The 27,992-nt window shown below is 35.1% G+C and overlaps 1 protein-coding gene across 5 annotated transcripts in view; it reads right to left on the reverse strand.

The window, feature by feature from the left end:
* Window positions 1–27,992, reverse strand: part of nebu (solute carrier family 2 member nebulosa) — a 55,154-nt gene continuing 27,162 nt past the window's right edge. For 2 of the 5 annotated variants that reach the window (XM_089731138.1, XM_089731136.1), the window contains exons 2-3: window positions 3,518–3,638; window positions 1–3,022 (exon numbers count right to left, since the gene is read on the reverse strand). In XM_089731138.1, the coding sequence (XP_089587264.1) occupies window positions 1,662–3,022; window positions 3,518–3,638 (1,482 nt within the window). In that variant the 3' untranslated portion in view covers window positions 1–1,661. Of the gene's footprint in view, window positions 3,023–3,517; window positions 3,639–5,506; window positions 5,632–20,710; window positions 20,919–25,527; window positions 25,708–27,992 lie in introns of those variants that run through there. The other 3 variants (XM_089731137.1, XM_089731139.1, XM_089731135.1) reach the window with 3 other exon arrangements.

Here is a 27,992-nt window from a genome sequence, read left to right on the forward strand (position 1 = left end):
TTTATTATAATATCAATTTTATTCAATACTAATAAACCATTTTATTGCCTTTACAATTATTATACAATTATATTCGCAGAACTTGCTGCTAGAATTATTATATACAGGAGTTTCTTGACGCAAAATATTCATTTACAAATTGTTTTAGCATCTGTTACATACAAATTAATATCAGACTAATTAATTAATTAGGAACATAATTTACTTTTGAATATAGACAAATGAATGAAACGACGGCGAAGAAAAAGAAATTGTTAATTTATCAAACAAATCTTAATCTGTAAAAAGTCTCATTTACATTTTATTCTTAATTCTAATAAAATAAATAATTGTTAAACCCTTCCATAATTAAATTAACTAACATAATATATTTAATTTACAAAAGTAATATTTTAATGGCATTTAAAACCGATACTATCAATCTATACCACCACAGATGGCACAAAATTTAATGTTTTACGGAATATGACATTGGTTTAAAAACTTTTTGGCGTTCTCGCCAAAAAGTTTTTAACGCGAGGAGTGAAGTTGTGTGATTTGTTTTATTTTGTCTATTTACTGTTTCTTCAGATTTAAATGTGTAATAATTGTGGTTTATTAGCTGTTTAATATCAGTGAAAGTGCACAAATGTGGGAAAATGTAACAAAGCCGCTGGACGTAACTTCTTGTGATCCTCCAAAAAGTTCACTGAAAAAATCTCAGTAAATGACCACAATTTTACTGAGATTTTATTTCATCCCATATCATATCATCTCATTTCATTTAATTTCATCACAGTTGATTAATGTCGCAAATTAATTATCTTCATTTCATGTCACCCTATACATTTTTTCATAAAAATATGAATATAAATTACAATAAGATATGACCTAAAGGGCCTATTTAACAGGTCATAAAATCCCTTAAAATAACTGGTTTAAAACACGCGGAAAAAATTAATTGTGGCTGTGACTTTTTGGGTGTATATTTATAAACCTTACAATTTAGTAATAATATTAGTTATTGTTTACTATACACTTTTACTCTTGCTATATACATTAGTTGTATATTCCGTATAATGCTCGAAATACCTTCTCATTAAGAAATACATAGATACCATTTTTATTTAACATAACAATATTTTTTTAAATTAATAGCTGCCACGTTAGGAAAATAAAAAAAAGTAAAGCTACATCTTTTAAGACTTAGGTACCTTGTTTTTAAAATATTTAATAATATCAGATTGATAACGATACCTAATGAAGGTAAAAACATCCACACCGCTTACAAGGATACACATAATTCGATAAAATAAATTTAAACACTGATAATTTACCCAAATTTAAGCTCATGTGCATGCAGTGTTATCATTATAACAGGGTCGTCGTCTATATTAAAAATTGTGTTTTTATAATATGCTTCGTACGTTTCATAAGCGATACAATAAAATCAGCAAAATCAAAATTCTCAACTTCAATTTCAACATCGGTAATAAATAATCATATATATATTTATATAAATAAATAATAAATTCCTGACACACGTACATTCTTTGGTTAGGAAAATATTGCTTACATAACATAAACACCAAAGAACTAGGGTGACGTCAAAAACACTGTCAATTAAACAGCACGACATTCAAACTTAATCGAGCGTCTTACACAAATATTTGTCAGTCTGTTCACTTTTTGTCTTCTACGTTTCTATCTTGTGGTGTCGCTCCTAACATCACTTGAATTTCTTGAAGGCTCTTGCCTTTTGTCTCGGGTATTACGAAGAAAATGAATACAAAACCAATCAACATGATGCCTGCGAACATCCAGAATACCTGACCAGATCCAATAGCAGTATTCAAGGCAAGGAAGGTGCTCGTCACCGTAAAACTAAGCAGCCAGTTCAATGTCCCGGCAGTGGAGGCGACGAACGCCTTTATGTCAATATTGCAGAGATCTCCAGCCATCATCCACGGGATCGGACCGAAACCAAGCGAGAACGCGATGATGAAAAGAGACAAAGACAAAAGAGGTAACCAGAAAAGACTTTGAACTATATCAGAATTTTCTCCGTGCGTACTTTGTAAGAAGAAAAACACCCCCAAAGCCGTCGAACACAAGCACATAACCAAAGCGGAGAAGAGAAGCAAAATACGTCGGCCTAATTTGTCCACAACCAAACTGGATACAAATGTGGCGATTACTTGGATGACGCCGATGATAATGGTCGCGATCGCGGCTGGGATTGTGGCTCCGGCAGCAGCGAAAATCGATGAGGTGTTAAAGATGACCGCATTTATACCAGAGAGCTGTTGGAATATCATAAGTGCGTAACAAATTATTATCGCTTTAATAGACGTTTTCTTCGTAATAGCTGATCCAAATGAAACTGGATTGTTCTGTGCTTCTTCAGCGCTCAGTTTCAAAGAGTCCAGCTCGTAGTCAACATCGTAATTGGTACCGCGTAGTTTAATTAGTGCTTCTCGAGCTTCATCGTTTCTGTTCTTTACAACCAAAAATTTTGGACTTTCAGGCATGAAAAAGAACACAATACCAAAGACAATAGGTATCAGAGTGCAAAGAATATTGAAAAGGAACACTGATGTGTAACTACCCACTGCATAAGCAAATAGAATACCAACTGTGATCATCAGTTGGAAGTAGCTCCCTAGGGTACCTCTGATGGAGTCTTGGGCTATTTCACTAGTGTATGCCGGTGCGGTGACACAGAAAGCTCCTCCTGCAATACCGGTAATGAGTCTTCCGCCTATGAGCATACCGACACTTGTACCAAAAGTTATAAGAAGCCAGCCCAAAGTGAACGGGAGGATGAGAAACAGCATAGTTTTTTTTCGTCCAATAGCATCCATGACCAGGCCAATTGGAAAACAAATTGCAGCAGCACCCAAGTTGATGACAGACCCAATCCAGCTTCCTTCAGTTTCGCTGATGTCAAAATTGTAGTCTGTATTGTTTGGTTGTGTTATTTTGAACACAACTGGCGAAGACCAACCAAGCATTGTTCCAGCAGCTAGTGCTCCAAGGGTAGCTGAAATAGACAAATACCAGGTGATTTAAAAAATATATATAAACCCTAAACTGTAAAAATAATTGTAAAATAAGAAAAAATTTAGACTTTAGAATATAGAGTACCTAGTAGATCTTAGAATAGAATATAGATATTTAAAGGTAGGTGGCGGCATTTTGTAGATATTTATGGGCTCTGGTAACCTCCTACCAGCAGGTGAGCCGTGAGCTCGTCGACCCACTTATGCTTTAAATAAAAAAAAAGTCAATACTGAATTTTTTCTACAATTTTCTATATTTTGTATTTTAGGGGTTCTATGTTTAACTGTTGTTTTCTGTACGTTCATTGAATTTTCTGTAATGTGTAGGCTGATTTTGAAAATTATGTTGCTCTTTCTAAAACTCTGCAGTTAGTACTGTTAAATTAAAGAGGGTGCCATCAAATAATTCCTGGAGTACTCTCAGAGGTGACTCCCTGATATGATAAAATTATTACAAAAATGTGCTTGTTTTATACCTGCTAAAGCAGCAATGTATTGAGGTAACTTGCGACCAGAATCTCCCCGAGGAGCAACCAGTTCTGTTTGAGAGACACCGAGATTTGCCATCCTGCCGTTTGTGTTTGTCTCGCTAGCACACTGCAACAAATGAATTAATATATTATTAGATAAACAAGTCTTTCATCTCAAGCTTTATAACACTCTTGGACTTGAACATTAATTTGTCAAACTGTAAAGTGTATAAAGTTTGCAATAGGTTTGTGTTCACATTGGTTACCAGATATTTTCAGGAAGCTTACTTCTAGCTATAACTTCAAATTAATAGAACTTACACAGTAAATCACATCAATGTGAACACAAAAGTCGTTGTGGCCTAAAGGATAAGACGTCCGGTGCATTCATATATAGTGATGCACCAGTGTTCGAATCCCGCAGGCAGGTACCAATGTTTCTAATGAAATACGTACTTGATAAATGTTCACGATTGACTTCCACGGTGAAGAAACAACATCGTGTAATAAAAATCGAACCCACAAAATTATAATTTGTGTAATTACTGGTGGTAGGACCTCTTGACTCCGCATGGGTAGGTACCACCGCCCTGCTTATTTCTGCCGTAAAACCTTAATGCGTTTCGGTTTGAAGGGTGGGGCAGGCGTTGTAACTATACTGAGACCTTAGAACTTTATATCTCAAGTTGGGTGGCGCATTTACGTTGAAGATGTCTATTGGCTCCAGTAACCACTTAGCACTAGGCGGGCTGTGAGCTCGTCCATCTAAATAAGCAATAAAGTAAATAATTCTCTGCTTACAATTTTCGGTCTCGCTACAACAATTCTTTTTGCAAGTGTCAAAATATAATGAGAACATGTGACATACTACAATATGTATCTAATATGATATAATCGTCATTTTCAAGTGTTCCTATCTGGAACTCAATTAGAATTAAAGTTTTATGCAATGAAAATTTAAAAAAATTGTAATCAATCAATACTCATCCTGTTTATCAAAATTTCTCTAATAATTAAAAAGTAAATGCAACCAATTTAATTTGGATAATCTTTTATAACCATAAGATTTATAGTATCAGAAAGTCATTTAATTAATGGTTCTTTTTTTATATTCATAACAACTATATATCTATAATAATTAAAGATAAGCAGGTTATCAGTAAAGAAATAAAACAATAACAATTATCGTATTTAGACTGGGACGTATAAACAGTTTTATTGTAAATTTTTTAATCCTGAACAATATTATTGTGCATTTGTCTTTGTTTGGTACCAGAACATTATGCTTTCTTGCTCATCAGGTTTTTTTTTTTTTTTATAGCTTAGATGGATGGACGAGCTCACAGCCCACCTGGTGTTAAGTGGTTACTGGAGCCCATAGACATCTACAACGTAAATGCGCCACCCACCTCGAGATATAAGTTCTAAGATCTCAGTATAGTTACAACGGCTACCCCACCCTTCGAACCGAAACGCATAACTGCTTCACGGCGGAAATTGGCGGGGTGGTGGTACCTACCCGTGCGGACTCCCAAGAGGTCCTACCATCAGTGATTACGCAAATTATAATTTTGCGGGTTTGATTTTTATTACACGATGTTATACCTTCACCGTGAAAGTCAATCGTGAACATTTGTTGAGTACGTATTTCATTAGAAAAATTGGTACCCGCCTGCGGGATTCGAACACCGGTGCATCGCTACATACGAATGCACCGGACGTCTGTCTTTACCTTTAGGCCACAACGACTTCACGGATCCTGGTTCGATGATGATTGAAACTTATGGAATCCCATATTAAATAAGCTTTAATTCTAATCGTAATGTTCGGAAGCTATGTGCCATTATAGCAAAAAAAAACAAAATAGAACCATGTGGCTAACACTCAAATCTTAATATTACATTATACGTAGATCGAAACACGCAAATAAGAAATATTATTTCTACAAGGGTTTAATTAATATTTGTTTAATTAATATTAAACAATCAAACTGACCTCATTTTCGATATTTGAACTTGATTCGGATACAGGGATCGCGGGAAGCAAAGGTTCCCTTTCATCATCACTACCTCTTTTTCGAAATAAGCACGATCTCATTTTGAATCTAAATTTACTAACACCTTTAACAATACAAAGCCTTGTCAATAAACAGTTTATTTGTCTTACATTTCTATGAGTTTATTTACTACGTAGGTACGGTATCGGTATACATTTGACGTTTACTGTCAGTGTCAAAGCTGTCAAATCTGACATAATGCTTTTTTAATTCTTCTATTAGAAGAGTATAGAAAATATAGCCAATACATCTTTACATGGCAACATTTTATAGTAATAGGTTTAAGCCATTTCAGATTTCGGAAAGCTAAATGGGACAAATATAAGAAGATGATATCACACAGCACGGTTGGATGAGGTAAAATGAGTTACGTCAGTCGGTCCTCAGTAAAATGATAAGAATTTACTGAAAACTCAATGGACTCGGGTCCGGGACTCTACCATTTTACGAGCTATGATACAAAATAGTCAAGGGAACCATTATGCAATATTAAAATCTGAACAAACACTAATAAATAAAAATTCCCATTATCAAAATAATATGCCTCGTGTTACCTCGCATATCTATGCTCTGCACAAAGGGATTGTTATATTTCACATTCATCAAAGAAGATTATTATTGTTATAAGTGTAATTAATTGTCTTAAATATAACGTGTATTATCTGTGATAAATTGCTTGCTAATTCATTAGTTATTCCAACTAAAATAAAATTTACAACCTAAATTTTATATTTTTACATTTACAATTACTATATTACTGATCAAACGAAATATACGATTATAGGCTAATATAAATATATATATGAGATACGATTTAATGGATGTGAGCAGCGTGTTTGGCTACTAAATAATTTTGATCCTGTTATTTCTAAGTATTTTAAGTATTAGGATACATAAGAATAAGTGCCTAAGTATTTATTATTTAAAAAAAAAACAAGTTATTTCCGAAATTATGTGCGAAAATGCAGGTACAATCTAATTTTGTCATATTTCTTCACATTACTACCGCACTTTCATAAGTTTATTTTGCGTCGAGAGGTGATTTACCGACTTCTGCGTATGCAGTATGAACGTGAACGTGAGACATGTTGAAGTCCTTCATAACAATTAGGGCGTAAAAACTGGCGTAAAAAAAGAAGAGAAGATACTGGGTGAAATAACAGCTTCTGTTGAGAAGTTGAGTGTCGCATATAAACGGACATTTTCGAAAATATCTGAGTATGAATTCGAATCGCTTCAACCATTTTACTTAAGTAAAAGATTCACAAAAGTATTACTGCTAAGGAAAGCTTAAAGGTTATACCTACTGTGATTACAATATTTTACTGTTCATAATATATGTAGGAAAGGTTTTTGAATCTTATGCATTGAGAAAAAAACTCAGCTCAAGATTTAGAAGAGCTCAAAAGGCGCGAATTACGCTCTGCACGTGCAAATCTGTAAGGTCGGTTTGGCGATCCAACCACCAACGAAGCTACCCGACTTACCATCTTACCAGTTTCGAGTAGCCAAATCGCACCGTCCGTAGACAGACATATTCATTCAGAATTCTTAAGAACATGAACATTTCCAAGACGAAGCCATGACGAAGAAAAAATCACGATGTGACATTTCGAAATTCCGTAATGGCGGTTTGTTTGTTCGCCGACTAATCTCCGTGGTAACTACAAACAGATTAAATGTTGCTAGATGACAGCTAAAACATATTACGATCACAGCTAAAAGCGAAACCCAAAAAAATTTCGAGGCCCACCAATACGAAGATCATGTACACAGCTGTCGATTGTTTTTTCAGCCGTCGTTTTCCAACCGCAAAACAGCGTTATGGAAGTAAACACCTGATGCCCACTGAATGTCTAAGATATAACTAAAAATCTTCAGACATATCAAATCGGAATACACTTGTAAAACCTCAAAACAGCGTTAAGGAAGTAAACACCTAAGGCCCACTGAATGTCTAAGATATAACTAAAAATCTGCAGACATACCAAATCGGAATACACTTGTAAAACCTAATTGATTTTACCTCGTCTTGTTCAAGAGATAGTTAGAATTTAGGCCGCTTTATTTGATTGCATTCCACTAGCCGCAACCTAATCAAGCGATTAAGAACAATTGCTATAAAATCTTACTACAAAACAGCTTTCCAACACAACTTTATGAATCAATAAAATGTGTTAATTTTCGAATTCAAAGCAGAAAAAAAGTTTCTTTATGTCTCTGGAACATTACCATAAGCGTGTCACTCAGCCAAGGATTCGATATTTGGTAGCTACATATATCGAGGAAGCTGAGTTTTCAGATTTTCAAAAATCCTACCGATATGGTCCTGAATCATATCGGTAGGACCATATTTTCCCTACTTATTTGTTGTTAGCTTATGAGGTCATTCCAGCTTCACGCTGACGGGTAGGTGAGCTCATCACGGGTTCAATCTGAGAGAATTTTCTAATACTATAGCAAAAGCAGTGCTTCACAGAATCTTCCAAGCCCGGTGTCTTTAGCACCTATTCGCCGCGGACGTTTCTGTACTCTTGCTGACCCTTCAAAATTAGGTATTTTACGTATCGTGCCTTATCAACAAAATAAGTTCCATACACAAGTAATATTGTATATAGAGCATGGATTGTCATGTTGTCATAGATATCGTAATTCGTGTGTTATCTCTTATCAGTTGTCGATCGAGATAAATGTGTTCTACATACATGTTTCAAAGCGTTACAACTTTCAATGTTTTCTTTAAGTTATCGTGTTTTTACAGCAGATTATTTTATGTTAAAATGATATTCACAATTTCGCAACATTTTTTAGAGACGATTACTCAAAGTTTGTCTTGAAAAAAAAAGACCAAAAAAGAAACAGAGCTGACCGCTGCTTTGATCATATAAATATTTCAAATAATTTCAATTAATATTTCGATATTAATACGTTAACATTGAATTACATAAGTTACATGGTATATGAATTTAATTAAATATTGAATGAATTTATTTGAATGAAGTGGATTAGCTTGAAATAGAATTTTTATTGACCTTTAACACATAAAGCGAATTTTTTTGGATTGTTTTTGCTATCGGTTATAGTATCAAGTACGCGAGAATAGATGCGCATTTTCATTAAAACAAAAAGAAATAGTAAATATTATTATGTACAGATTATAGATCCATTGGTAAAGTCATTGATCTTTGTGGCAGCATGATGCCTGAAATTATGACCACGAACAACCTTTTCAACTTGATAATCGAGTTCGAATTACTTGCGTGAAAAGGAAAATAAAATAAGGAACTTATTTACCGTTGCGATCGATGTGATAATGTTCGCTGTAATCAAACCTCCAACTACGTGAGGTCCGAAGAGCGGAACCGTCATGGCGCCCAACAAATTCGACCCGAACATTTTGAATAAAGCGCGGGTAAAAATAATAAAAAACACGGTGGCACTCGAAGATCGCTAACCAAAAGTAATCTTAGATTTTGAAGTGGACGATTTCGAGATGAATTCTCTTTATCTAAAACATATTTTATGACAATCACCGATAACTAGTGATGGATTTTGATATTCCTATGACTGGCTAGTATCTTTTGCGAACATCGATAATGTCAAACCGATTCCCCATTGCCTGTTCTCGGATCTCCTGCAACCTCATATCTAACCAAGTGAGCTCGCGTTGGTCCGATTTTGATAGTAAAAATAAAATACATATCTAAATTCGCATTTTCCAGTATAATAAGAGCACAAACTTTTACATATGTATTTACATAAACTGTTTGCTTTGCTGCAAACAAAGTATATTATGCTTTTAAAACAAAAATTGATACGTCTCAAACACTTTTGCCTTGAATGTGATTTCGGGGTGATACATAATAAGCACTACTGTGGATAACACTGAATAGCGTCTTTTCCATAGGTCATAAATCATTTTTAGATCTTCAGGCACCTTGTTGAAAATGGGTGTACCTCAGGGTTCCATTTTGGGTCCTTTTTTATTTCTAATATATATAAACGATTTACCTAGTTTTATTGAGTCCCGACACGAGGTCGTATTATTCGCAGATGATACATCTTTATTATTTAAAATTAAACGACAATTACAAGTCTATGACGAAGTGAATGATGTGATTTCGTGTGTGGTTCATTGGTTCCGTATCAATAACCTATTATTGAATAGTAAGAAAACTAAATGTATTAAATTTACTTTAAAATGTATTAAACCATCTTTAAATGTGAGACAAGTGGATAGTGATGTAATTGTTTCTGAGGAATCATTGGAGCTTGTTGAATCAACCGTATTTCTTGTTATAACAGTGGACTCCAAACTACAGTGGGGACCTCATATTCATAAATTGGCGAGTAAGCTCAGCTCTGCAGTATACGCAGTAAAAAAAATTAGAATGTTAACAAACGCGGACACGGCTCGTTTAGTTTACTTTAGTTACTTCCACAGTGTCATGTCCTATGGCATTTTGCTATGGGGCAATGCGGCCGATGTAGAAATGATATTTATTCTGCAGAAAAGAGCTATACGTGCTATTTATAACATGCACTCAAGGGAATCCCTGAGGGAGAAATTTAAAGAAATTAAAGTTCTCACTATGCCATCCCAGTACATTTTTGAAAATTTGATGTATGTTCGTAAACATATTGAGGAGTTTCCTAAAAAGTCGGACATACATAATAGAAATACTAGGAACAAACACAAGCTTGTTGTGCCGATGAGTAGGTTACATAAGATACGAAATTCATTCGGGTGTTTGTCTGTGCGCCTGTACAACAAAATCCCACAAGATGTTCAGAACCTACATATACATAGGTTTAAGAAAACTGTTAAAGAACATCTGTGCAATAAAGCTTACTATAAAGTCAATGATTATCTAGAAGATTGCACAAAGTGGGAATGAGTTGCTCGCTCCGGGCATTTCAATATTGTAGTAATTGTTACGTTATAATACTCATTGTAAAAAATTCATATTAAAAAAAAAATGTAATATTAAAAAATTAATAAAAAATATTTTTTTATTAAAAAAAAAAAAAAAAACGTGCCCGCTGAGTTTCTTGCCAATTCTTCTCAGGACGGAGGCTAGTTTTTGTGAATTGGCGGTAGTTCTTTTGACGTTCAACAAGTATGTACTTTCATTTAGGTTGAATAAAAATTTTTTGATTTGATTTGATTTGATTTGATATATTTCGAGGATTGAAAGGCTATTCGCTTTAAGCGAAATACAGGAGAGCCATTTAAAGTTTAAAGTTTGGAAAAAATATCATGACAAAAAAAATACGGTTATTTGAATGAAGTAAACATAATTGATGTTCAATTTAAAACATCGAGCTGTTGATGGTAATATCAAATAAACGCACCCTTAATTACAAAGATAAATAAATGTCACGTATTAAATGAAATATCATTCACCCCTCGATATGATAAAAACGAATAAGAGATTCCCTAAAGTTTTCTGAATATCATTAAATTTTAGTATGCAATGATCTTTTATGTTTGATATATTGTGATATGATTATGATGATGTGACTATATTTTATCGTTTCTTCTTTGTTTTTGTGTTTTGATGTCGAAAATAATCAAAAATTTGGGTTAAAGATGTTGAATAGCGGGGAGTCCTCTGGTTAGAGCCCCGTGAGCTTACTTACTCGCTTACGCTGGCACAAACACCTAGTGTACCAGCTTATGTGGGAAAAAAAAGGAATAGCCGGTTCCCTGAATACAAGTATTTGATACTCAAAAGGAGACCCCCATTAAATAAATAATAGAATGTGTTAAACTAAATACCCAAGCACAATAAACTGTTCTTCACGGGAATGGTTGGCCCTTTGATCATATACACGTCAGTGACCTGAAGTTTGGGAATGATTGCAAGGTAAGTTTTTGCTTTTACACAACGATTCAAACATGCAAGAGATTCACGGGTGGTACCATAATTGTTTTTGTCATACTTTATTACATGTCCTTCTTGTAAAATTGATTAATTAAAATTATCGTCGATTTTTATGACATTATTTTGATAAATTATTATTATCCAACACTTAATGAGCTGATATTAAAATTTTATTATAACAATAATAATTCGATAATAGGTATGTACAGTAACCATATACGTATATTATAATAAATAATGTTAAAGTATACTGTTGATTACTGATGATAGGACGTCTTTTGAGTCCGCACGGGTCGATACGACCACCCGGTCTATTTCTGCCGTGAAGCAGTAATGCGTTTCGGTTTGAAGGGTGGGGCAGCCGTTGTACACTACTGAGATGTTAGGACTCATATCTCAAGGTGGGTGGCTGCATTTACGTTGTAAATGTCTATGGGCTCCGATAACCAGTTAACACCAGGTGGACTGTGAGTCCGCCCACGAATTTATGCAATAAAAAAAAATCATCATGGTTTATTTTAATTGAACCTTCGAATTTCTGTCTGAAATCTGAAGGTATCTTAAGTTTCTTTAAGGGCAGTCTGCTTTATAAGGTGAAAGTGAAAGACACGACTCGGAACCAAAACCTACGATTGCAATAAAACCTCTACTTACATAATACGTACAAAGTTTCAACTAGAATATTAATTACATATTAGGTAATGTTTCCCTTGGTAACCTTATACAACAATTACCTACTATTATGATGTTATTCTAGTATCGTCAATTTCGAGGATTCTTTGAGTTGTTTATTGCTAAAATAATCGACCTAAACCTATTTGGCCCAGAATCTTTCCTTAAATCCAAGTTACACTTACTTGGTTATATATTTGCATTTATTTTTTGTTTGTAATAAATGCAGATAGCATTTTAAATTACCTGTGTTGCCGACTTCGGATACCACTTACTGTAATAGTAGTTTTTTTAAAATAATAAAATATGTTTTGATCTAATGTATATGTATGTATGTAATGTAAACATATGAAATGGCGACAGGTCTCTGCAACAGCATGCGATCGTAGAATGCCTCTTCAGCTCGAGGGGAAAAATTTACAAAACGATCATTAAACTTGTCGTGCTGTATGGATTTGAATGTTGGGCGGCGAAAGTAAAGCATGAAAGAGAAGTGCATGCGGCATAGATGCGAATGTTGAGATGGATGTGTGGAGTGACAAGAATGGACAAGATAAAGAATATCAGGAAGTATGAAAGTAGCTCCGGTAATCAACAAATAAAAAAACGGACGGTTAGCGTGGTATGGACATGTGATGCGTAGAGAGGAGATGCATGTGACAAGGAGATGTATGGAAATGGTAGTGCGAGGTAGAGGGGGAAGAGGTCGACCGAGGAAGACATGGATGGAGTGTGTGAATGACGATATAAGAGAGAGAGAGAGAGAGAGGAGTGAGTGTTGAAATGACAGCTGATAAAAGAGAATGGAAGAGAAACATTTGTTGTGCCGACCCCATGTAGTGGGATAAGGTGGAGAAAAAGATAGTATATAATGTAAATTGTTAATAAAGCAAAGTACCGTGAGCAACGCATATCTATGACTGTCTGTGCGAACCATAGAGTTAGTATTTTACATTTTATTTGTTTGTAGTTGTACACATTTTATTTGTAGGTACATATTAACTCCATGGTGCGAACTAATCAGTCACGACTATAAAAAAATGTATTATTGTGTGTTCATTTAAATTACAAAATAAAGAGTTTTAGCCCATCTAATCTGTGTCTAATTATGCACGTCCTCACATAAACATTGCGTAAAACAAGTCATTAATTAAATTGGATAATGTGTATTGTATGTGTAACACGTAATGCGTAATGTTCAGTTTCCGAATCTTACATGTTACATACATTAAAACAATAAATTGTTTTTTATTTATTGCTTATTTGGGTGGACGCGCTCCCGGTCCACCTGGTGTTAAGCGGTTACCGGAGCCCATAGACATCTACAACGTAAATGCCGCCACCCACCATGAGATATGAGTTGTAAGGTCTCAGTATAGTTACAACGGCTGCCCCACTCTTCAAACTGAAACGCACTACTGCTTCTACTGTCGGTCAAAATATAAATATTAAACGCATGATTAAGCCTTGAGGTTGGTTTTAATAATAACATTGTTATTAGTAGTGATCATCCTGAATTCTAGTAGAGCGGTCAGATTTGCTTTAGTGTTTCTTCAGATAAATAATAGTGGGCTATTAATTATCTCGGAGAATATTTGTGTGAGAAAATAGAAGAAAATCAATGGGCGTTTACTGAAAAACCATTTTAATGAAAAATGTTTAAAAAACCTAAAAAATGAAATTTTCCATATGCGAAACATTATCAGATAGTCTGTACTGCAGGCATAATATTTTTTTATTGTCACTGTTTATGACAAACCTTCGTCATTGTTCTTATCTATGTAGACATTATACAATCTTATAAGATCTCTTAATTAAAACATATATTATATAGTTATAAGCATTATAGTCTAGGTCTTTTTTTCGATACCGTTAATTACCATTAATTCGTTTTGGTAGAAATTACATGATTATCATTAGGTTCTTCTCAAATGCTTGAAATGTCACACTGGATTCACAGTGTAGCCTTTGGACTGCAAATAAAAATTGAATTGAATTCTTTTATCATGATTGTATAATCCAACACAGATTAACAAAATGGAAAAAATATTTTTAATAAAAAAAAAAAAAATTATGATTCATGGCCTTAGTCACAGTGCAAAGGAATTCACAAGTAAACATCCGACATGTAACATTCAAAATATGCAATCGAGACGTCGTCTTTAATTCCTATTCGTACACTCTTGACAGAGTGGTCGTGGTCATGCATCAGTCGGATCCTGCGATACCGATGCTCTCCCGATGCGACGCCATGTGGCACGATGTTTCGCAGAGTGAGAGCAATCATTTATGTTGGAGTGAGTCACAGATTTTATGAGGTCGGTCCATCGTGTTGGAGATCGTCCGCGAGATCTTTTGCCCTCGACTTTCCCTTGCACCACCAACCGCTCAATGGAGTCCTCATTACGAGTGATGTGCCCGAAGAACTTGAGGATTCGTATTTGGACTGTTGACGCTATCGTCGAGCTCAACATCAAGGAGAGACTATTCTCTCCTTGATGTTGAGCTCTTTCAGGATCGAAATGTCTTTTCGTCGTCTTTAATTGCAAAACATCAAATAATTTTTCCGGTAAATAAATTTGCAGAGTTAACTGAGGAATAATGATGTCGTGTAATATACCAGCATGTGACAAGCCGACCTTTCTCACATCCGTTTCCGCCCGGACGAAGTGTATCCGCGTTGTTTGATGACAGTTTTCGGTGGCGAAAGTGTTTTCATAAATAAAGCAGATTTTTATTTTTTATGATCTAAGCTACATAATCGAAATACATAGTATGAGAAATAATTTCTAGCACAGCTATCAATGAGTCTAGACCTGTTTGCTGAAAATATTTACTTAAAGATAAACTTCCTTGAATCGTTTTATCGTTCCTTCGCTTAATAATAAATCGACTATCAGTTTATAGTTTCGGAATTAATACTCTTAGTGTTTCCCCAGCTCTGATAAGTCTCTATGCCTATCAACTTCGTAATGGTAAGATTAATGGGACCAGGCCCACGAGACTAATGCCACGCGGCACGTTGATTCAGCCATCATTATCTCGATAGTTGTGTCGGCGGTTTGGTAGCGAAAAGTTTCTATTAAATTCTTAAGAAACTTTATTTATCCAGGGCTAGGGGTTTGCTGCAGGAAACAGTTATCCTTGGCACGGCGCGTATCAAGAGGAGGTTTCTCACTCTGGAGCTCTAACCACTGGCGACTTGTGTTGTAAGTTGTAAACACTGCCACCATTTGCAATCTATTATTGTTTATTAATTTTTATAACATTGTATAATTAATAATATATATTACATTAATAATTATAATATCATATATATATGTATTTAAATAAATAGACTGGAAATAATAAGGTTACACCAGATGGGCGAATGAGCTTGCCTCCTCAACTATTGTAATAAAAACAAAATTGTCAATCATATAGTGTTTCAGATTGTTAGGCCTAATCTACTACAGAAAGGATTTTTTATTGCAACAGCACCGTTTATCTTCTGTCCTTATTAAAAAATGACCGAAAATTATATTTGTGAAATTACGATATGTTATCATTCTATGTACTAAGAAAATGAGATTAGATTTCTTGTAGATATGCTCTGAAGATATGTAATTATAATTGTTTTGTAGATAACCAATTTAACTGTACCTACCCATTGTCTACGTCTCTAGCAGCTGCTATCAATCCAAACTAGAAATCAACAAGAAAGTTTTATTCAATTTAGACTGTAACTGTTTGGTTATAAATTAACATCCCTATTCAACATATAGGCTGCATCAAAATACTATAAAAATTATTTCTGCGTGCAAAGAAACGTAAATGTCAAAATGTACTTTTTTTCAACTATCGCTATCGCTTAAAATAGTTAAAAAACGATTTATTTAAATCATCACAATAAAATAATCACTCTGCGACTATCGAATCTTGTTTTTGAGATAGAAACCTTTGGTGTGCTAAAACAGAATACCAAGTTTAGCAATTCATAGACAACATAGGGCAACTCTATAATAGATTAGATAGTAGCCAGCGAATTAACACACTATTCAAAAGTGACCGAATAACGTCTTAGACGTCCGTAATTACGAAAGTTGGAGCTACGCATTCTTTGAATCACGGTGTGGGTACTTCTTATATCCAGTTAGCAAAAAAAAACTGTCAATTATGAAACCACATTCCCGTACGAAGGACTAATTTACGATCAAAGAATGATGTTTTCTCTCGCGCGCTCTCTCTCTCTGTGCGTGTGTAAAATATGCAAAAGGGTTCGTCAAAACCTGCCTAAAGAGTTGTTGCCAAATTCAAAAGTTCGTTGACATTGCTTCGTTCGACACGGCGGATTGTTCAACAAAATAAAATTTATTTTTGATCAACAATAATTTTTAATGTTTTTTATTACTAATGTACATGCAATCCAAAAGATTTAGCCACGAAAGGAAAAATTCAGAAACTCGTATAGAATACCAACATACCAACTTTAAGGATGTAGAAACTCACTAAAACATACGTTAGCCCTGAAAACTCATGAACAAATCATGATACGTACAAAATTAAGTTTACCTGAGAAATAGGAAATATCTGAGCACGAACTCATTTATGGTCGCAGGTTTGATATCGTCCAACAACTGTATCCGTACTTAATATCTATAGCTATTAAATGGAAGACCAAGCTTCATTTGTTTTCCGACTCTACCCGATGATATGTAGGAGAAGTAAAATGTCCCTTAGAAATAAGGTGACATTCTACAAAACTTGCATACGCCCCATCATGACCTATGCAAGTGTAGTGTTAGCTCACGCGGCCCGCATACACTTAAAATCATTTCAAATTATTCAATCCCGTTTTTGCAGGATAGCCGTCGGAGCCCCGTGGTTCGTCAGGAACGTCGACCTCCATGACGACCTGGACTTAGAGTCCATCAGTAAGTATCTTCAGTCGGCATCCATGCGCCACTTCGATAAAGCGGCACGACACGAGAACCCTCTCATCGTGGCCGCCGGTAACTACATTCCCGATCCTGCGGACAGAATGGAAAGCAGTCGACGTCGCCCAAAACACGTCATCTCGGATCCTCCCGATCCACTAACGGTGCTTTTAGGTACTTCAAGCACCGGTCACCGTTCTCGTCGAACCCGTCGCTTGCGACGAAGGGCTCGACGAGTAAATTAACTCTCAGACACAGCCCACTGAGTTTCTCGCCGGATCTTCTCAGTGGGTCGCGTTTCCGATCCGGTGGTAGATTCTGCGAAGCACGGCTCTTGCTAGGGTTCGTGTTAGCAACATCGTCAGGTTTGAGCCCCGTGAGCTCACCTACTAAAGTTAGGGTTACGCTGACATAGCCGCTAGGGCTATCAGCTTAGGAAAAAAAAAAAAAAAAATCATTTGTTTTCCATCGAGATCACAATAGATCATATTGAATTTATGACATCGATTATATTGAAACAATTGGCCATTAAAAAAATAAATTAAAGTCGTACGTTAATAATAAACAAAGTTTATGCGTTTTCATTTACAATTGCCCTATTTGGTATGTTTTATTACAATGAAAGAATGAAAACATATCTTGAACTGGACAGATGCTGAGACGTTTACTGCCCAATTTCAACAAAACAGAAAAACTATAAGTGTCAAAACAAAAAAAGAAGTTGTCATGGCCTAAAGGATAAGCGGACCAGTTCATTCGTATCGGGCGATACGACTGTGCCGATGTACAAAACCCGCAGACATATATATAGCAAGTTTTGTAATGAAATATGTACTTAACAATGCGTGTAATAGAAATGAAACTCGCAAAATTATGATTTGCGTGGTTCCACTGGTGGTGGGACATCTTGTGAGCCCACATGGGTATAGTACTAACCACCACTACCGTGCTTATTTCAGCTACGAAAAGGTAACGCATGCCAGTTTGAAGGGTGGGACAGCATGTCTCAAGGTGGGTGATAGCATTTTAGTTTTTGTTCATGTTTATTAGGTACGGGCTCCGGTAACCGCCAAAAAACGACGTAGGCCGTGAGCTCATTCACCCGTCAAAGCAATGTAAAAAAGCCTTCGATTTTGACATTAAAATATCTAAATAAAAGAAATACACCCCAGATTGAACAGTGAAAGATTTTTTTTTCTACTTTTGTTTTTTATTTTAAGAACATTAACAAAAATGGGTTGCTATGTGCTTTACGTAACCTTGTTTTTAGGTATCAGTCATTATACAAAGGGATTTTGTGTTAAAGTGAGCTCTTCACAATTATTTATCTCTAGGTTTTCGGTTCCCACAAAAAAAAAATACTAAAATTTTTACTAAACGACAACGAATGATTTAACGAACTTGTTTATGTCATTATATGTACTATGGACATCGAAAGACATACATATATAATATGGAGATAATAACTTAAATGTTCGTTTACGAATAATAATTAGTTATTCACCTTGAAAAGTGTAAAGAGTATTGGCAGGTGTTAAATCTCTATGAACAAATATTACGAACAATATAACTATTGTTCAGTGTAATTATAATATCATAATAAATTGGATGTGTATATTTAAATAAATATTTCTCATCATTAGAGCTAATTGTATACGATAGGATTTCCATGTTTTGTTGTAAATAGAACATTTTGGTTACCATAATCAAGCATCCAGGTATCAAGCTATTTAGTCGTAATAATCATCTTGTTAAGAATTAAAAATTGGCCTAGAACTGATGCAATTGAACGCACAGCGTGGACTGACGTTCGTTGGCACTATGAGAAACATTCATTCGAACATTTCGAACCTTCATTCGAGCTAACCTTTAATGTCCTGCGGCAGAAATGGGTAAGACAAAAACGACACATTATCTAGTTAATCTAGTATGCTTATTATTATCTGTAACGCTCCGAATAAAGAATATTATAGAATAAAACCGTGCCTAGCACAAAATGTTAGATAACACACGTTTCACGGTTTATAAGTGCATTGTTTTCTCGTATAATGTTAATACGGTAATTATTTCGACTCTATATTTATTTTTCACTAACTTATCTCTGGTTCTGCAAGATAAACATATATTTATGATAACTAATCCGATTGATAAACAAATAATTGTATTTTAACTACAATAATCGCGGACCCCCATAAATTGAATAATTAGGCGGTTGTAAATTCAATTTGATGGATAGGTATTAGGGCAATTAACACAGTAACTACACGAAACTAGACACTAGTATTTTGATCAGGTTCGTTTTTAACAGTAAATAAATAGAAAATACAGGGCCGGATTTAAACTTAATGCCGCTTCTGGGCACCGTAAAAAAATCCGCCCCAATACTGGAATTTTACTTAAACTTATAGTTTTTATATTTTATTTTTCAAAATTAAAATAACTTTAATTTATTGCGGAAACTTTATCATATGTCATATATCCCAAAAACATAAATAAATATTTGTTTTTTTCCTAACAATTATGAATTTGGACTAAAGGTGGCTGATAAATAAATTGCATAAAAAAAACGTACATTTACATAAATTACATAAATTTCTTTAATTAAAGAAAATAAAAAATCGATTATACACAAATAATGGATCCAATGGATTGAATTTCTTGAATTATCAATTAAAAAATTATTATATATTAGAATTAATTAATTATATTGAGCAATCTTGACAAGCCTATAAACAAAATTTTTACTTTAAAAATTTTGCCGCCCTGGGCAATTGCCCCGACTGCCCCTAGTGTAAATCCACCACTGATTATAGGTACAACATGTTTTAATATTAGTAAAAATCGACAAAAAAGGCCAATCGCTTCAAAATATATATTTTTGGATATTAATTCATCAATTAACTTGTCAAGGCCACGAAGATGTCGCAGACGTCAAAGTCAAATCAAAAATAGGCAAAGAAATAAAGTCAAACGGCTTTAATATTTACAGAAGTGTTTAGGTATGAACGTTGATCGTTTATAGTTGCAACATTCATTGTTATAACTGCAATGGAATTTTACGATACCTCTTGCTTAGGGCAACGGGCTATTATCGGTCACTTTTACTGTTCTTTGTGTACTTAATTATCTTAAAAAAGTTATCATTAAAAAGAGTTCTCTTTGTGCGAGTAGCAAATATGCATAATATGTACAAAATTTTACTGTTTTACTGTAAGAGGGGCATAAATCTTTTATTAAAATTTGAGGGTAGCCTCAGTATTTTGAGAGAAAATACGAAACCAGTAAAGTTATACATACTTATTAAATATATGCTCTGATAAGAGTCGTAACTATGTAGTTTGTATCATAGGTATTTTTATTTCCATATATTATAGATTTGATGATACAGTCTGTATATAATTCGAATGATATTAATATTATGTTATGGTAGCTGTTCAACTTAAAACATACAAACAGGCTCCTGTTCATAGCAAGGCATACAAAGTTATTTCTTTCAGTTTTACGTCTAATTTTATACTCATTTTACGATCGTCTTCATTATATATATTGCATTGCATTAAATTTATTTTACTGCACAAACATTTTAAAAATATAAAAGGCAAGACTATGTACAGATTAAAGTTAATTGAAAATAATACACAATTCGCATAAATAATACAAAACTCACCAAAAAGATTGAACAAGTAGGTACGGTACATAGGTGTTTCACGAAAATTAAAAAAAAAACGCCCTTTTCGGCCAGAGAAATTCTCGTGCTTCAAAATATGTACATATTCGAACTATTTTTAATATTTCGATGTTTTCTATTTCACGTCAGGCAAAGGCTGCCAGATAGGCGGCCTATTTTCCTGAATAACGCTAGCGCACTGACCGGCTCGCGTACTCTCTGCACTCCAAGAAAATATGTGACAGTGGTATGACGCATTAATACATTACTTTATCGCCATACCGGCTTATTTTATTTCGATAATATGTAAAACACTCAAAAGAATTCTGCTTAATAATACTTAATAGCGTCATAATATGCATAACACAAAACGTAAAAGAAATACACCTTTTACAAAGAACAAACTTAAATGCTTGTTTGTTTCCAAATAAAACACATGTTATGTTTCTTATTTTCTTAGAAGCTAAACGAATCCACATAACCGAAATCAGAAGACATCAGAGTATACCATAAGAATTTAATTGACGGTTTATTTTAATTCCAAACACAAAAGGTTCACAGAATTTTATCTGTGCATTTAATAATGATGAATTTCATTTTTGCAGAAAACACTTTCGACGCGGCTTTCACTATGGTATTATGAAATGACAAATTAAGTTTAACTCTATGTTTTATTTTCATGTTCGAACATAAACAATACAAGGTATAATTAGAAAGTACATCGACTTAAATAATGCTAAGCTTAAATAGGGTGTGCTTTGTTTAAATAGGTTTACAACCAAAAACTTTACATTCTTAAATAGAATCGTGTTTTGTTTCTTTTCGAATATTATTATTCGAATATATTAATTGTCGTTTGGCTTTAAATTCATACCTTTATACCTATAAAGATTTCTAAGCTAGCGGTTTTTAGACTTAGGTTATGCGGTATAAAATTTAACACACTATTACTGAGCTATAATAATATACGTATCTAATAAGTAGCCATTTACCTATGGCGTGACTGCGTTCACTCAAAATTAACACAAACCTAGTATACTACTTAATAAGGGTTCTGAAGACTACAAATAAGGGTCATTAACCTCGGAAATAAAAAAATATAAATCACGAAATGAAAAAGAACAAAGTTGATTTATTTTTTTGTGACGCAACGGAAATAAATTCATGTCACATTTCTTTCAGTTCTATTAAGAGTTATAGAATAATAGCTGACCCGGCAAACGTTGTTTTGCCATATATGTATAAGATTTCTAGGGAATTTCTAGTGTAGAACAAATAAAAAATAACAAAACCACATTCAACCACATAATGACTCTTTATAAAAAAAAAAAATTGTCCAAAAAATAAAAAATAAATGTTAGGGGTGAACAACCCTTATAACTTAGAGGCATGAAAAATAGATAGTAGCCGATTCTCAGACCTACTGAACATGCATATAAAATTTCATAAAAATCCATCAAACCGTTTCAAAGGAGTATGGTAACTAACATTGTGACACGAGAATTTTATATATAAGATTATCATTTTGTCTTTTATCCAGAGATTAAATTTCGAGGTATATTTCCATTATAAATTAAAAGCACGCATATTCTAACACGTCTGCTAATTTGCTGCCGCGAAGAAATGTCAATGAGCGAAGTGCGAACAAAGCAATTAGATTCACACAATCATTGGCGCGGCCGACCTCTAAACATCGATACAAGTCTCGATTTTGTCTTAAAAATGACAAATATAAATTTTCCGCATCCGATTCTAAAACGAGCAATGAAAAACGAATTGATTAGTTTACTCGATTACTCGGGAATGCAAATTAGTTAATCATTGTTTGTTTTAATTTTAAGATTTAAATTAAATTTTCTAACAAACGTTTGTCTATGGAATTAGCGTTTTGACTATTCTTATTTTCTTTATAAAAAAAAATTCTATTACATATGAATTTCATTTTAATTCTCCTATAAACGACAAGAATCGGCTGTCGTTTGAATAAAATAAAAAAATATAAATATATTATAATATGGAATTCGATAAGGTATATTTATTTATCTATGACTAAAAAACGCTTATTCATGCTTAATGAGACATTTTGAACTGCGCAATCTGATTTAGATATTAATCTTTCAAATTTCAAAACGGATACGTCTTGTCGAGTTGACGACAAATCGTAGCTTTTAGATCGCGTACTTACTGAAGATCTGCCGTTCGTATTTTAATTTAGATAAAAAACATTCAGTTTGATATTACTAATGTAATATAATATAGTCAAAGAATTTGTAGATTAATTAATAATGTACATCTCTAACGAATCTATTCGATGAAAAATGACCAAAGCACTTTTTTTCTTTGATAATATTCAAATTGAAATTAGGCTTTTCCTTTGACAAAAGGTAAAAAAGGCTACGCCACAGTATTATAGGAAGGCCTTAGGCACTAGGCAGTCGCGTATACAGCCTACCAGCATACAATATAAATGCAAATGTATTACCGACATTCGCTCATAGACGTGACTACGGCCAATTCAATCGAACAAACAATGCGTGAAGGTATAAAACATAAACAATTAAACAACCAAAAAATATGAAGCAGATGAGGGCACTCCGTTCGAGAGGCTAGGGTAGGGGTCTCACGAGAGAATCAATGGTCCCTTTGTTCTGGGTCCCTCTGTGTGTCAGTTTTTGGACTGGCGAGGGACCACTAAGAACTCGATGTGTTATCTGGCGTCTTTAGAAGGTGCGATTATGACCACTCTCTAACTCAGGTTATTTCGGGGTTTCGGATCGCTTCTCGACCGGGACGCCCTCCGCGGAAGGTGTCACATTCCCCCCGCCTGTCTTGGTTGAGTTCTGTTTCATCCAAGACTTGGACACGGATACCTGACCGGGAAGTTATAGAACTTAGAATGCTCCGTCTACCCGCCCCTAAGGCGTGCGACCCAAAAAACCGTGTGTGCTGATATAGACCCCACATAGTTTTATCATACGTTTTTAAAAGTCGACTATAAAGTAGGTACGTGTGGAAAGTTACAGTGCGTTCACAATTCGGTTCACGTTATCTAACTTTGAGGATCAAATGACACAGAATATAAAATAAATGTTCATCAATGAGGGAAAAATCGAGTCAAATTAATTTCCCTTTATTTTTTCGCGACGAAGGGCTCGGCGAGTAAACTAACCCACAGACACAGACAGCCTACTGAGTTTCTCGCCGGATCTTCTCAGTGGGTCGCGTTTCCAATCCGGTGGTAGATTCTGCGAAGCACGGCTCTTGCTAGGGTTCGTGTTAGCAACGTGGTCAGGTTTGAACCCTGCGAGCTACTAGTTCGGTGAAACTAGAATAACCCCTTGAGGTTACTAGAATAGGTAGGAAAAAAATTGTTTGTTGAACGAAGTAACTATACTGATATCTTAGAACTTATATCTCAAGGTGGGTGGCGCATTTATGTTGTAGATGTCTATGGGCCCCAGTAACCACTTAACACCAGGTGGGCTGTGAGCTCGTCCACCCATCTAAGCAATAAAAAAAAGAAGTGAAACAAAACAAAAGTATCTGTTAAAACGCTTCTTCACCAAATAATCGTACGTAAATAGTGGGGTCCCACAACCCTGATTGTTTCTGTCGCGACGCAACCTTGCTTTCCGAGTCGTAGGGTGGGACACTTACCTTTTTTTTTTATATCCTACCTAAGCTGGTAGCCTAGAGAGGCTATTCCAGCGTAACCGTAACTAGTAGGTGAGCTCACGGGGCTCAAACCTGACGACGATGCTAACACGAACCCTAGCAAGAGCCGTGCTTCGCAGAATCTACCACCGGATCAGAAACGCGACCCACTGAGAAGATCCGGCGAGAAACTCAGTGGGCTGTGTCTGAGAGTTAATTTATTCATCGAGCCCTTCGTCGCAAGCGACGGGTTCGACGAGAACGGTGACCGGTGCTTGAAGTACCTAGAAGCACCGTTAGTGGATCGGGGGGATCCGAGATGACGTGTTTTGGGCGACGTCGACTGCTTTCCATTCTGTCCGCAGGATCGGGAATGTGACACTTACCGGATCCAATCTTACACTACCGGATCCATTCTCGGTGCTTTTAGGTCCCTTAAGCAGAGATAACCGTCCTCGTTGAACTCTTCGATTACGAGATATGAGTTCTAAGGCCTCAGTTTGTATAGTACAACGACTGCCCCACCCTTCAAGCCGAAATGCATTACTGCTTCACGGTATTTATAGGCAGATAGCCTACCTGTGCGGACTCACAAGACGTCCTACCACCAGTAATTAGTCAAAAATAATGAACGCGAGATTAGACCGTCAAAGTTGTTAATCTAAGATTAATTAATATTAATCTAATAAAATCAATTAAACCGATGAAAGAGTTGCCCAGAGGGAAAAAACAAATGGTTTTGTAAATGTACATTTGTTTTCAATAGTTTATTGAATTCATATTTCCACTTTGGTTTTAAAATTATAAATTATGTAATTATGTAATTATTTATTCAAATGTGTCAATTTCAAGTTATAAAAAAATAATATGGTGTTGTAATTTTAGTTTTTTACTGATTTCGTGAATTGCTCATCATTAGATCATTTTTACTGTTTCTGTAAATTTCAAATAAACTATTCCGTGGCCCAGAGGTGTTTGTTCTTTTTGCTATTAAGCTTGACAGTTCACTTTAAACCACAACCCCAGTTACCCATCTTCAAAATTTAAAAAACGAATTTGGAAGAGCTGAGAAATTACACGAATCACGAAAGGCATTTTTCCGAGAACAACAAAATGGCCGGCTCACCCTACATAAATATATCAAAACAATACAATCTACTCACATCAGTGTAAAAATCATTCGGAACACTTTTCATTGTAACTAAAATCGGATCCATTTGCACCATTTTTTTTTGTTATCAAAAAAACCAAACTATGTACACAAAATTCAATTCAAAAATGACTTTTCTCGAGGTCAATTCACATTTGAAGTCCACGCGACTTGACGCGACACTGGACACAAAAATTAAACTTGATCGCTTTTATAGTCAAGGATTATGTTCCCATGTTTTTCCTTGAACATTTTGTCTTATAAATATCAAAGACTCTTGTTGTATCGCTGCTTTATTAAAAACAAGTTATTTTGGAGCCTTGAGGGTTTTATCTAATTGTAGGTATTTTGCTGATTTTGCAAATGTTAATTAATACTGACCAAACAGCGATGCCGAGGATATGAATTCGTGAATTCCCATATTTCTGATACTTAAATTGTTCTTAATAGAGTTAAATAATAACATTTAGCGCTTTAGTTGAACTACTAAAGCGAATAAATTGTTTTTAATAAAGCAGTGATACAACAAGAATCTTTGAAAATATCATAAGACAAAACGTTCAAGGAAACTTTTTTATTTTTCATTGCTTAGACGGTGAACGAACTCACGACCCGTCCGTTGTTAAGTAGTTACGGGAACCCAAAGATAACGTAATTACAATCACCCGCCATGAGACATGAGCTCTAATTCTCTGTTCTATTGTACAACAGCTGTCCCACCCTTCAAAACGAAATGCATTACAGCTTCACGGCAGGAATTAACAAGGTAATTGTACCTAAAAGACGCCTAAACAAAACCAACTGTAATTAGGTAAATAATATATTACGTATATGATATATGATTTTAAATATATTTCGCTCATATCATAGATAATTCGAATATGAATGCACCGGGCTTTATATCCTTTAGACCACAGGGATTTCAAACGTAGCTAGTAGTAACACTTTATACTTTAAAACTATATGATATAGCGGTACTGACTGTCTTACCTATTTTTGTCGCCAACTATTTAACTCTCTATCTAACTCTAAACCACAAGTCTATCTGTAATTACTAAAGTAATTAGTGAGTCGCACGAGTTGGACCGTAAGATTGTCTTAACGACGCTGTTGGGTTTTGGGAGACCGTAGAAATTATGACATGAATACCGCCATCCGAAAACATTTAGTCGAGGAATCATTCTGTTTTTTGGTACAATGGCTGTCTCACCCTTCAAACTGGAATGCGAGATGGACCCGTAACAGAAAGAGGCACTGGACTAAAGTGTGTTAAAGAACCTATATTTCACTTAGATTTTCTAATCTTCTGTATCGATATTTTTATAGTTTTATATTGCTTAGGTTGGTGAACGAGCTCACGGCCCACCTGTTGTAAAGTGGTTACCAGAGCCCATAGACATCTACAGCGTAAATACCGCCACCCACCTTGAGATATGAGTTTTAAGGTCTCAGTTTGTACAGTACAATGTCTGCCCCGCCCTTCAAACCGAAACGCATTACTGCTTCACGGCAGAAATAGGCAAAGTGGTGGTACCTACCCATGCGGACGCGCAAGACGTCCTACCACTAGTAAATATACTCGTACACACGTGCTAGCTTCACCAGATGTAGGTAGGGCTTCGCTCAATCCACCACCTGATCGGAATCGCGGTACACTGAGAAGATCCGGCGAGAAACTCAGTAGATTAATTTCTTTATGGTAAGCATACACTTAATATATTATAAGATTTATAAAAAAACATTTGCCGAACGCATGGCACTTGAGAATGGCTCGATCGAGTCCATCGATATCTTTTGATGTCTTCAAACGATCCTTCCAGCGATGCGTAACTTTCACTGGTATCCATATAAAATATCCAGCCTCGCAAAAGCCGCAACCAAGCAATAAGACATACATAAGCACGACCACTCCGCCAGCAGTGTACTACTGAGAAGAAGAAGATATAAAGTATAATATCATCTATGGCTTTGTTAATGGTTTTAGTGAATAATTCCGACAAATGGGTGTATTCAGTGTCGTATTTCGCGATAGATACAGCGACGCGTGGCCGGGCTTATCTAGTTGTTTTTACTGTGTATTTGCTTAATTAATAGGCGAGGTAACGGTCCGCCTATTGTCAAATATTGGCTATGGCCAATTTACACCATAACGCGAATACCGATGACAGTTTTCAAAGACATAATTCGAAATCTCCGGTCTCACCAGCAAACCGAAATAAAAATTTCATCATAAATATTTATGCATAATATACAAATATAAAGACTGCTGGTGGTTTAACGTCTTTTGTAGTATCACCAATCTGGTCATTTCTGCAGCAGTAATGGGTTTCGATTCGGTTTCAAGTGATGATACCGTTGTATTGCAAAACGGAGACTGATAATTCATGTCTGAAGGTAGGTGGTGGTACTTACGTTGTTGATGCTTATGAGCTTCAGTAACCACTCAACACCGGTTAGGCCGTGAGCTCCTTCACTCAT

Source organism: Bombyx mandarina, chromosome 11 (genome assembly GCF_030267445.1).
Source record: "Bombyx mandarina strain Sakado chromosome 11, ASM3026744v2".
Taxonomy (NCBI): domain Eukaryota; kingdom Metazoa; phylum Arthropoda; class Insecta; order Lepidoptera; family Bombycidae; genus Bombyx; species Bombyx mandarina.